Genomic DNA, 12,568 nt, shown 5'->3' on the forward strand with positions numbered 1-12,568 from the left:
TGCCTCAGGAAGTCCATGAGGATCATTAAGGACCCCACACACCCCCATACAGCTTTTTTCAGGCTGCTGCCCTCAGGGGAAGAGGTACCAGAGTATCAAAGCCAACACAAGCAGACTGAAGAACAGTTTTTAAACTTTTATATATCGTTATTTATTTATTTACTGTTTTACTTATGTGTATTGTGGAGCAGCACCCAACCTACTTTTTTCACAATGCTGTACCTGTACATCTGTGTGACAATAAACACCTTGAACCTTGAACCTTGAAGCCATTGTTCTCGCATCAATAAGAAGGAAAGAATCATACTTACATAGGGTCATAGGGACAGCGACACACAGGCCTAGATTTTGAAGGTGCGTTTTACCAATGGTAATACATAAATTGGCCTCGCTCTGCGCACATTCGTATTATGAAAGGCATATCGGCCCGTGTTGAACGCACTCGGCCCATGTTGAACGCACACACATTATGGCTTACCGCGTTCCTGAATATTTTAGCATTGTGGGAGTGTCCATATGTTAATTATTTTCGCTTTGCGCAATTTGCTATTAAGCCCCTTGACCTAAAGACACTCAGCGCATAACGATTAGACGTGGGTCTGACCACCTCATAAACGCAAAAAGCACTGTTTGATTTGACACTTGAGCGGCTCTGGGAGGCTGCTAGAGTGTTGCCATGTCTGTTTATTATAAGCGGCTTATTTTTCTGTAAAGTTGCTTTCTGTGTGGTTGCTTTTCTTGTTTCTAAAGTGGTTATTTGGGCTTTTCTCCTAATGTTGTTTAAACCAGTGATCCTCACACAGCACATTCCCATGTCAAGGATCCCCAGATGAATGCATTTGCCCAACTAAGGACGGCTAATCCAAAAATTAAATAAAAAGATTACTTTTGAAAATAGCAGATCTATACCAGCTCACAATGCATCACATTCATTCATTAAAACTATGAACTCTGACTTCAGGGGGATATATAATGATCATTATAACAATGTGCAAGAACATATTTAAAAAGAAGGAATAACTTTATATTTGTGGACAATCAAAATATGTTTTTTTATTTTAATGTGGTGTCATTCAAATTAATCTGGATATGGCAGACTCACTATTTAGAAAATAAAAACATGGCACTTCATTTAAAATAGGTTACAGACCCCTGTTATTTGCGCTTCTTTTGGGATTATTTTTATAGACCTATTTAGTTGTTTCTATGGGACATGGCAACAGCTGCTCTCTGCTGCGGCAAAGAGAGAGGCTTTCTTTGGTAAAAATGTTGAGATTAGAAACGGCCATAATTCTTACATTTCTCAACCTTTAAAAAAAATAAACATCTCCATAATCCTTGGGAACTTTGCTTTCATACGCTGTATCACACCCGATTCAAGTCTTCTTAAATAAAATGCTACGAGCGAACTCAGCGAAGACCATACCATCGGGGCCACAGCATTACGCAGCACGCATTCAACTCATTCCTTCCTCGTGATTTGAATGAAATAAAATATAATAAACGTTATTTTACTGGGTTTTTTTTTCAATAGAAACAAATAAAGAGCGTGTGTAGGCTACTGTGTGCAAGTGCAACAGTGCATATACATGCATGCACTAGGCTATATTTCTTCCGTGTCGGGATGGTGATTGAGCTCTTCAAGTTCACAGCCCGTTTGTCTTTCATAAAAAACGTTGATATTAGCCTATAAACACTCATGGTTCTCTCATTTCTCAACCGTTTTATTAAATGTAAAAATCTCCATATTCCTTAGGAATCTTGCTTTCATTCGCTGTATGGTACATGGTTCTATCGTTATCGAATTAAACAATATCAAACGAACTTGCATGTTCGGGGGTTAGACGATTCTGGGAACATTACGCATGGATTGCCAATTTGCCAATATGCTGCTATCTACTCGCAGTTCCATTCCGATCTGAAAGGTATAGGTGGGTCTGTTCTTTTGAGGCATAAAGGTGACAGCATGCAGTGCAATAGGAATAATTAACCCAAATGTGACAAAGGCATGTCATGTCTTCTATGGTGCCAGCCTGTAGAAATGTAATACCACGATCCCCAAAGTGCGCATTCCGTATGTGACATCAGCTGACTGGTAAAGAGAATAGTACGGACATGTTGATTGGGTACGTCTCAAACACGCCTTAAACACACCCATGACTAATTCAAGGCCGTTTTGCGCACTCCACAGGGTGTCGAAAGCGCTTCTTAACATGCTTAAAATTGCTATATGACTTTCCACACGCCCCCAGCTCTAAAAACTGTAATATGATTAGTAATATAGAAGTAAGTAAAATAGAAGTCCTAAATGGCACCCACATACTCCAAACATAGGGACACACGCGGCCAGTCAGACCAGGATTACGGCATGTTTATTGTAAAGGTACCTACCCTAAGGGACACGGGAGAACTCCACACAGAGAGGCCTCACCTAGGGTATGATGCGGAGGAGAGAACACGACAGTGCCAACAACCCATATGCACTCTTCTTGTGTGACTATTTTCCTTGTTTTTTAATGACTTGAGCCCAAACAGATTTTGCACTTGTAAATCACTCTGGATGAGCGCTTTCGCTAAATGCCTAAATTGTCAATCGGAGAGTCAGATTTTGCGACGGAAGTATGTCCCATCTGTGATGGAAACACCTTATCCCTGTCCTCTGTAGGGCTGTCAAGTAAACAACATTCAAGGTGACAGTTAATTGGCACATAAATAATTGCAAGTAACAATTTTATTGTGTTTTTGACATTGAACGGTGGAACATATGAATACAAATATTTGCCTTTTAGGCAACTAGATTAGGCTGTGGGCCACAACTGTAGAATGATTGTGTGTGGGGGGGCTGCAGTGCACAGCGTGGAAAATGTGTGGGTTCTCAAAATACATTTTGTGCTCAAACACGAAGATTTGTATATTTCTGCACAGTAATGATCAGGATAATATGTCTATACAGGTATATGCTAATAAATGTAGACCTATTTGACAGTACATAAACATAATTCCCATGACAATAACGACCGTCAACGAGCACCAGCTGGACACACACACACACACACACACACACACACACACACCCACACCCACACACACACACACACACACACACACACACACACACACACACACACACACACACACACACACACACCTGTCCTCTGCAGTGCTCTAGTCTAGTCTAAAGTAACTGAAGTCTCACATTTTTCTCCAAAATTCCTTGAATATGAATAAGTATTACTGTCATTATGGTAATATCACACTTCATATCACACCATACCGGTAACTTTCATTAGCCCTCTTGTTTTTCCCAGAATAAAAAAATTAATACCACTGGTTAAGCGATTATGTAATAATTGTGACAGGCCTCGTCCTCTGATGACAGACGTCCAACGTGTGCGCAGCAGGATATGTTGTGTAAGCAGATTCTTGAATGTCTTCCTGCGGTGCACACTGGCACAGGACAGATTGTGTATCTGGTGAAATGGGGAAGGTGTGAGGCAGGTAATGAGGCAGGTAAAGTGGTGCGTCTGCATGAGGATCTTTGTCAGTGTGAGACTGTGCTCATAAATCCTGTCCCTGCAGGGACCATGTGAGTCGGCCAATCAGTCTCTCCTGATTGTGCCTGACACACAATTCAGGACCAGAGGAGATCGCGCGTTCGCCGTGGCCGGTCCCAACCTCTGGAATGCCCTGCCGCTCCACGTTCGCTCTGCTCGGTCGTTGGCGGTTTTTAAATCCTTATTAAAGACTAATTTTTACTCTTATCGCTTTTAACTCAATTTAATTTAAGTCTGCCCACGTGCGATGTTCCCATGGACTGCCGATTGTATTTTCCATTTTGCTCTCTTTGAAATAACTGCTTTGTTTATCCCCTTTTTTCTGTTTGCCTGTGTATGTCATTATGCTTTGTAAATGTGAAGCGCTTTGGTTTGACCTTGGTCGATGTAAATGCGCTATACGAATAAAGTTTGATTTGATTTGATTTGAGTCTCCTCTGTGAAGGGAGCACGGAGCCTGTGCCTCTGCTCCTCTGCTCTTCCTCCCCTCTAGAGGTTTCATATGGATGTTTCAAGACCCATATTCATCTTTTATATAGGCTGTTGTTGGAGTAACCAATCTCTCAGATTAGAGAGGAAGCAGGTGATTGTGTGTGTGTCAATCTGCGTTTGTCTGTGTGTGAGGCTTTCACATACAGTACCATTCGTTGGGTGGTGGTGGTGGTGGTGGTGTGGATGCAGTTGTAGATTAAACACAAACAAGTAAATCTAGTAATCAGAGACTTTCAGTGCCTCCTGCAGGGCAAGCAGACGGCCAGAGAGATAATATTGATATTGGACAGAGATCAGAGGTGCTGCCCAGGCGGTGGCGTAACCGTCTGGGCACCCGACTGGTAATCCAGTCGCAGTGTGCCGCAGGTTCGACTCCCGAGCCCGACACGGCCTTTACTGCATGTCTTTCCCCATCTCTCTCCCCTTTCCTGTCAGCCTACTGTCTGTCCCTTCAAAAAAACAACAAAAAATAATATCTTAAAAAAAAAAGAGATCAGAGGTGCTGGTTTACATTTACACACAGAGAAGCAGAGAGAATGGCCTCCTGTCAGACACGCTTCCTGCTGATTGAATGCAGGTTTGAGAGTCTCTCATGAAGAGGAGATTGCATGCAGGGTTAATATACATAGGTTTTGAGTGTGATGACTGGAGGTCAATGAGTGTGTTCTCTCTGGGTCGCTGTTCAACTCACCTCTCATAACCATTTGGCTCACAGCAAAGAGAAGATGAGAAGATTTTTAAACAAGCTTTATTAAACAAAGCAGCCCCTGGAACCCCCTCAAGAACGCCTGGGGGTCCCTGGAACATTCATTGAGAATCACTGGTTTAGGAGACATACTGTATGGGTTGAGGAGGATCAATACAGGTTGACTTGTTCTAACCCAACGGATCAATGAACAGAACTCTGTTGCAATCTTTGATTGCGACAGAGCTCCACTCCTCAAATGTTTGCGGTGCAAGTCGTTAAATTAATTAAACTGTTAGTTTAGATCAGTTGTCTCCATGTACCAATTGAAAACGCTATCGTTACAGCGCAACCAAAACCCATAAATATTCATTAGTGTACAAATCCTCCTTTTATTGCAGTGTCTCTGCTGCTGCTGCAAGCCAACGCTGGTTTTCTGTAATTTTTCTTTAGGCGATCCGAGAAACATGAGAAACATTGTGGAGTATGTCATACCACTCCAACAATTATATGCAATTACATTTCATGATGGAAACATGATGTTGCAGCTGGATGCTTATAAAAATCTACTTTTGTTTTCTTCCTTCTTTTTCTTGTAACTTTATATCTCATACTCCGATCCTTCTATGCCACCATTCCCTCGGTACAGAAACTCTCCTCATACCAGAAGCCAAGGTGGTTGACCTGACGTGACTGATTTTCTTCTTAGCACTGCGACCATGACATCCACCTCTTCCACCGGTTTCGATAACTGAACTTTGATTGGTCCATCACAGTCGTGTCTGGGAGTGTTATGGAGTCCCAACCACTTTCATTGGTCATCCTGTTGCATTAAACTGAGGCGGGCAGAGCGAAGGATGAAGCATGACATCACCATAAACCTCAGATATTCTCAATTTGGATGAATGTACCTCCCACTTCCTTCACAGCAATAGATTTTGCTCCTCGCCTTCTGGTGTGGGAATTGGATTGAAGGGAACTTTGCTATCGAATATTAAAGATCCTATCGGGTCTCACGAATAATCCATGCAGCTTAGACACCCACTCCATCTCCGCTACCTCCACATCTCTCTCCTTCTGCTATGCCAGATAACTCTCCAGTATCCCCCCCCACACACACACACATCTCTCTTTCTCTCATCTCCTTTTCTGCATGCATTCTCCCACTCTGTGTTCTGTGTCATCCTACTTACTCTTTCACATGCAGTAAACAAGTATTTCCCCCGGCCTGTACAGTATGTGTGCTCTGATATTCATGCTGTGACACACAGTCACACTCGGTGGCACTTTCCCACAAGTGAGGGCCGACACAGATGGGCTTAACGAGGGTGGGTCAAGGCGCTGAGACGAGGGAATCGATGGCAGCGGGGTCCGTGACTTGTGATTTATTGAGGGGCTAAGCGAGCGGTCGTCTCTAATGGCCGCCACATGAGAATGAAAAATACACATCAATTAGGAAGGGAGACAGCCTCCGTCTGTATCCATCTTGCTGTGGCCTTGTATGTTATTGATTGGCCCTCGGGCGCTGCGGTATTGTCTACAAATGCAATACGTTGCTCGCCTGAGCACATGATGGCACAATATGGCTTTCACTATAGGCTTGACTGCATAGCAAGCTGATGGTTGTGTGAGTGTCCTGAAGCAAAGCTCCTTCTTCATTTGTGGCAAGATTTGACCCAGGCAGGTTTTGTTTTATGCCACCATCACAATCCTGAAATACCAGGGTATTCACATAAATACCAGGGTGATTCACATAAATGTAAACTCTTAACCCATTAAAACCGGCAAAGCATCTGTCCTTTTAGATTTTAGCTATATATATATATATATATAGTGGCGTCTCGGTCCGGGACCACGCACCACGGCACGGGTAGACCAACCCGGAGAGAGAGAGGGAAAAGGAGGTCGAGTGAAGTGCTGCCGACTTGGCTGGTCCTGGAAAGACGCTACATTCCTAATTACCTGTTCATGGATCAAATCAACGCCACCTGCGTGACAACGCCCAGGCAGTATAAAAGCCTCTGTCCTCCTCATTTCCCTCAGAGGCTCTCCCGGGGAGGCAGGCTGGTGCGCGGTGCTCGGTAAGACCAAACCATATTCCACACAACACAATTCCACGTTATATGATGAGGTTAGTAATTTTTTCCGCTGGCTCCTCCGCTGGCTGGTCCTCTCCGTCGCTGCCCCCCAAAACATTGTCTAAAAAGTTCTCTGTGGTTAATTTATTAACCACCACAATGTTTTTAAAACGGCCATTTGTTACTAGTGAGAATAATTCCAGCCGGAGCATAACAAAACAAAGACAGCAAAAAAAAATTGGTTAAAAAATATATAATCCATACTATTTGGGTCCTATTCCAACCACAGTAGGCCTCCTTTGCTTGTGACAGTGTTACCTATTTGGGTTCTATTTTGCACAACAAAAAACTTTCTGGTGTGCTCTGAGGACTCCTGGCCCGGAGCCCTCGTCTAGCATTGTTTTGAAAATACTTGCACGTCACGGTCATACAGACTGTAAAAGGTCACGGCACATGAAGCATCGCCAAGCCACTGAAGACTAAACTGCAAACCTCCCCAAAAAATAAGCTAGCGAGGTTGTTTTTTAGTTTTTAGTTTTTTCAACTTGCACCCCATGTCCTAACCCCAGTCCACTTTATTAGGCTAGAATGGCTCAAGGTGGAAGTTTCCCCATTCTCAATGGGTCTGGTTTTCAAGATACTCAAAGGAGCAGTTCTCAAGTACCTGTAAAAGTACTTCTCCAGAGTAGAGGATGCGTACCAGTGGGAGTTCATCTGACCTCGTTCTCCCTCAATAAAAAAGGCATTCCACTATGCAGACACAACACAGTGGAATGCTCTACTAACAGCCCTGAAAGACTATTCAAATTGGACTTGGATGAATTATTGCTGTCCCCCAGCCGTTTACTGTAAGCCCCCCAGGGTTGTTAATAATGAATCTGTATATTTAGATTTCTGTATTGTTGCTGTGCTTGCTTTTGTGTGTTGTTGTTGTTTTGTCCAGTTGTTTGAGTGCTGAATGCTAAATGGACCACAATGCAAACAAGCCTCTGTCTTTTTTGTCATCCATTTGACATATTTTGTAAATCAATCAATCAATGTAGGACCCCCCTCTAAAACTGCATTTCAGTGGGATATCCTCCCAATAAAATCTGTAATGATAAATAATACTTTGATGAAAGGGTTTGTCAAGTTGTGCCACATTTATTGTATTTCATTGGTTGTGTGGATTCACTGAAAGCTGATCGTTTTGGGCGAACAGTAGGATTTGGCCTCATGCTGACTTTAATGACAGCTTGTAGATCGACTCAGTGGGAACCTTCACTTTGGTGCACAGCATGTGTTTGCTGGCTCTACTGGTTGAATGAGGGGACATGTGATTCATGCGGCTACTGTGATTCATACGGCTACTGTGAACGTTTGGAGAGAGAGCAATAGATTGACATGTTTTATTGTGTGTCATTGAGTGTATAGAGTACCGAAATCCTGACGTTGCTTGTTCATCCCCTGGGTCGCGGAAGTTTCTCTATAGAGAATAACATTGTATAAAAAAAACTATAACTGTCTCATTTAATATTGTCTGGGAAGTTTATCGTTTACTTATTCTGGAGGTAACATCAGCGTGTTCTCGCCGTCAGTTGATCGTTCATATCCATGAGTCAAACCGTTGGGATCATCTGTTTATTTTTGGAACACAGTTCGTATTTGACGTGATATTAAAAAATAGTATGGAGGAAGAATGGAGGAAAAAAAATCACACCTGTGTGAAGTGAGGGGTGCTCTTATCATCATACATCATCGCATTCTGGCCAATCACAATTGACTTTTCTGTCCCCACTTTTTATCCTCAAGTCCAATATTAGCTCTTGAACCCCCTAGGGCTAATCGCTTGTGGCGTCCTCAATTCTCTGTCCTCACTTTTTATCCTCAATACGTACAGTACATTGCTCAGCCAATCAAATCACAGCTATGGGGTGCTCAGCCAATAAAATCACAGCTATGGGGTACACACGCACACACAAAAAAGAAAATCGTGACCCAGATAGTATGTGTTAACGTCATACTATTATAATAGAGAACAGAAGTGCTCTATTATAATTCTTAATAAATTAAACTTGAAAAATAGACTGTAATAGTTACATCAGCATATGTACATTTGATTATAACAAGTTCCATCCTAATGATTAATTGGGTAAAATAATTAGGGAAAAAGGTAAGTTTCATGAGTCTTGCCAATAACGTTACAAAAACTTTCAGTTCTGCTGGAGATTTAGGCAAAGTTAGCCCGAGAAATGCAAAACACTGCAGTAATGGCATTACGCTAAGTGTCCCAGTTCTTCTCAAAGTTAGTTCCATCCCTGCTCATTACTGACTTCTACCGACTTATAGTAGTCACTATTTAATCATATTAATTATGTATTTTCTCATATTTCTTCGCAGGTTGTGTTTGAGGCGACTGTTTCAGAGGAGCGTCAGGGCTACATGGCTTTGGATGACATCGTGCTGTTAAACTACCCTTGTTGTAAGTACCCCCCACACCCTGTTAAACTACCCTTGTTGTAAGTACCCCCCCACACACCCTGTTAAACTATACCTGTTAGTACTGTAAGTACACCCCTAAAACCTAAGAACACTCACTAAACTGTGTGACCCGTTTCACAAAACATAGATGGCACATTAGCGTTGGGGACCGCAGGCATTTTGTTTTCTAAATAAATAAAATCGCACTTGTGTGAAGTGAGGGCCGCTCAGATTTTTGGGGGCATGTTGAAAAAAATGAAATTTATATCGGCAAGATGACGTCTTCCGTTGTAATTTACTGCCCTAAACAAACATTATAGTCCATAGAGTTGGCTGGCACGAATGACATAATAACCACCCTAAAACGTTTCTAAACAAACAAAGTGTGGAATATCTTGTATTTCGCTAACCAACAACAGTGCAGAGGGACGTCGCTCCAAATTTGGTGACATCAGTGTTCTCCGCTGTGTTCTATCGGGGAGGAGGAGGGCGGACACACAGATTGGTGAACCAATAGCCTGTTGAATCCACCTCTCTAGACCAGGCAGGGGCAGGCTAATACCAGATTAATTACCACTCTAGACCAGGCAGGGCAGGCTAATACCAGATTAATTACCTCTCTAGACCAGGCAGGGCAGGCTAATACCAGATTAATTACCTCTCTAGACCAGGCAGGGCAGGCTAATACCAGATTAATTACCTCTCTAGACCAGGCAGGGCAGGCTAATACCAGATTAATTACCTCTCTAGACCAGGCAGGGGCAGGCTAATACCAGATTAATTACCTCTCTAGACCAGGCAGGGCAGGCTAATACCAGATTCATTATCAGCTATCTTGGATGAGCTGCCTAAATGCTCGCTTCATCAATATGACATTGAGACTGGACTGACTCTGATCCTAAACATCAGGCTAGAGGCCTGACCCACCCACACATTTTTTAAGGCAAATTGTATGGAGTATCAAAAACGCAATCTGGCAAAATAATCAGAGATAAATGGATAATAAACAATCTGCTCTACTGGAGGTGGACGGCTGGCTGACTTTTGAACCGAGAGCTATTCAGACGGTGGTGAACAGCGTGATCAAACATAATCATTAAAAATGTAAAAATACGCCAAAAGACGTTCATGCCGGGGAGCGCCATTGAAAAAAAAAAGACGTTCAAAGATGTTCTTGGCGGTGAGTGAGTTACGAGCTGCTAATGCAACAATTGTGGGTTACATCTTGTCACACTGTTTACAGTGGCGATGTTTTTACCCCCAACGTGGACACGCTGGTGTGACTTCAGAGAAGATATCACAGTGAAATTCTTGTCACACTGTGAGCAGTGGAAGGGTTTCTCTCCCGTGTGGATGCGCAAGTGACCCTTCAGAGCACTCAGCCGACTGAAATTCTTCTTACATTGTTTACAGTGGAATGGTTTCTCTCCGGTGTGGAGTCGTTCATGTGTCTGCAGGTCACTCAACTGAATGAAACTCTTGTCACAGTGTTTACAGCGGTGGGGTCTTTCTCCGGTGTGGAGACGCTGGTGTCTCCTAAGGGTGTACATGAAACTGAAACTCTTGTCACAGTGTTTGCAGTGGTACGGTTTTTCCCCGGTGTGGATGAGCAGGTGTCTGTTCAAATCGCTGAACTGACTGAAACCCCTTTTGCACAGTTTGCAGCCAAAAGGTTTTTCTCCAGTGTGGATACGATGGTGTCTCTTTAAACTGTCTAGCTCGATGAAACCCTTGTCACACTGTTTGCAGTGAAAAGGCTTTTCTCCAGTGTGGATAAGCTGGTGTCTGTTCAAGTGACCGGACTGACTGAAACTCTTGTCACATTGTTTGCATATGTGAATTCTCTTCTTTCCTCTGTGCAAGGTAACTGATGTCACTTCTGCCGGTGGAGTTAAAGTCTCGGTAATCTGCTGATGACCGGACGGTCTTGGTTGATCTGCGTCCCCTTGTTGCTGGCCGGGTACGGAGTTGGTCATTTTCTGACAGGCTGCCGAGTGGATTTGTCGATTCCTCATCGGTTGGAGGTTGTGGCTCATCTTTGTGTGTTTATGGAGGGAGAAGGGTGCGTGTACACTCACTGAAGACCTTGGTCTAGTAAGATTTGGATCTCTCGCTCCTTCCAAGGCACTTGACAGAGCGGACGGTAAAAACACGCTAACTGCTCTTGTCATTTCTCTCGTTAATGCCTGTCGCAACTCTGTGTACTCTGCTTTAAACTAAAGTAAAGCTGTCTAGGTGCTCGCGTCATCAGTATGACATCAGACTTGCAAAAATACTGAATGATCCTAAACATCAGGCACACCTTATAGAGGTTGATGTCCTCTGGCCTGAGCCAGTATCAGAACCCTGTTTGATGGTCATTGTCACATGGCTCACAAAACCCTTTGTGCCTACTTTGGTGTAAAAATCACATTTTGGCAACAGTGATATTTAGCATTTTGTGCCACAACTTAACAGCGCAAGTTAAAACACTTATTACTTGTGCAAGCAGAGCGCGCAAGTATTGTGGTCGGCTGGACCAAAAGTGATATGTATGTATGTATGGTATGCATACCCCTAATTGGCTGTTGATAGTGACTAAGATATGATAATTAAGATATGTTTCAATGGTGTGTGTGTGTGTGTGTGTGTGTGTGTGTGTGTGTGTGTGTGTGTGTGTGTGTGTGTGTGTGTGTGTGTGTGTGTGTGTGTGTGTGTGTGTGTGTGTGTGTGTGTGTGTGTGTGTGTGTGTGTGTGTGTGTGTGTGTGTGTGTGGGTGGGGGTCGGTAAGAATGGTGGTCCCTTATTGGCTGTTGATGGTGACGTAACTAAGGTACGCTTCAAGGTAGGTATAAGGTCAATAACGGGTCTAAAGGGTTTAGAACAGCAGTTGTAATAGACATTAGTTAGTAGCAGTACTTGTGGATTTAGAACAGCAGTTGTAATAGACATTAGTTAGTAGCAGTACTTGTTGTACAGTACAGTTGTAATAGACATTAGTTAGTAGCAGTACTTGTAACAGCAGTTGTAATAGACATTAGTTAGTAGCAGTACTTGTTGTACAGTACAGTTGTAATAGACATTAGTTAGTAGCAGTACTTGTTGTACAGTACAGTTGTAATAGACATTAGTTAGTAGCAGTACTAGTAACAGCAGTTGTAATAGACATTAGTTAGTAGCAGTACTTGTGCGCTTTGCTTGCACACAAGTAGCTAGTCCATGTATGCTCGGACCATGTGTTCATGATTAGTTTTAGTTTTTCTTGCAAACGGGCCAATTTTGGATGCCAATTGTAGTCACTGGAATATGCAGTGATCTGT

At 43.0% G+C, this 12,568-nt stretch overlaps 1 protein-coding gene across 6 annotated transcripts in view; it reads left to right on the forward strand.

The window, feature by feature from the left end:
• LOC310869716 (receptor-type tyrosine-protein phosphatase U-like) overlaps positions 1–12,568 on the forward strand; it is a 176,688-nt gene that overhangs the window by 90,429 nt on the left and 73,691 nt on the right. For all 6 annotated transcript variants that reach the window (XM_083780577.1, XM_083780579.1, XM_083780578.1 and 3 more), the window contains exon 4: positions 9,189–9,270. In XM_083780577.1, the coding sequence (XP_083636703.1) occupies positions 9,189–9,270 (82 nt within the window). The remainder of the gene's footprint in view (positions 1–9,188; positions 9,271–12,568) is intronic.

Source organism: Protomyctophum parallelum (genome assembly GCF_964188405.1).
Source record: "Protomyctophum parallelum genome assembly, chromosome: 1".
Lineage (NCBI taxonomy): Eukaryota > Metazoa > Chordata > Actinopteri > Myctophiformes > Myctophidae > Protomyctophum > Protomyctophum parallelum.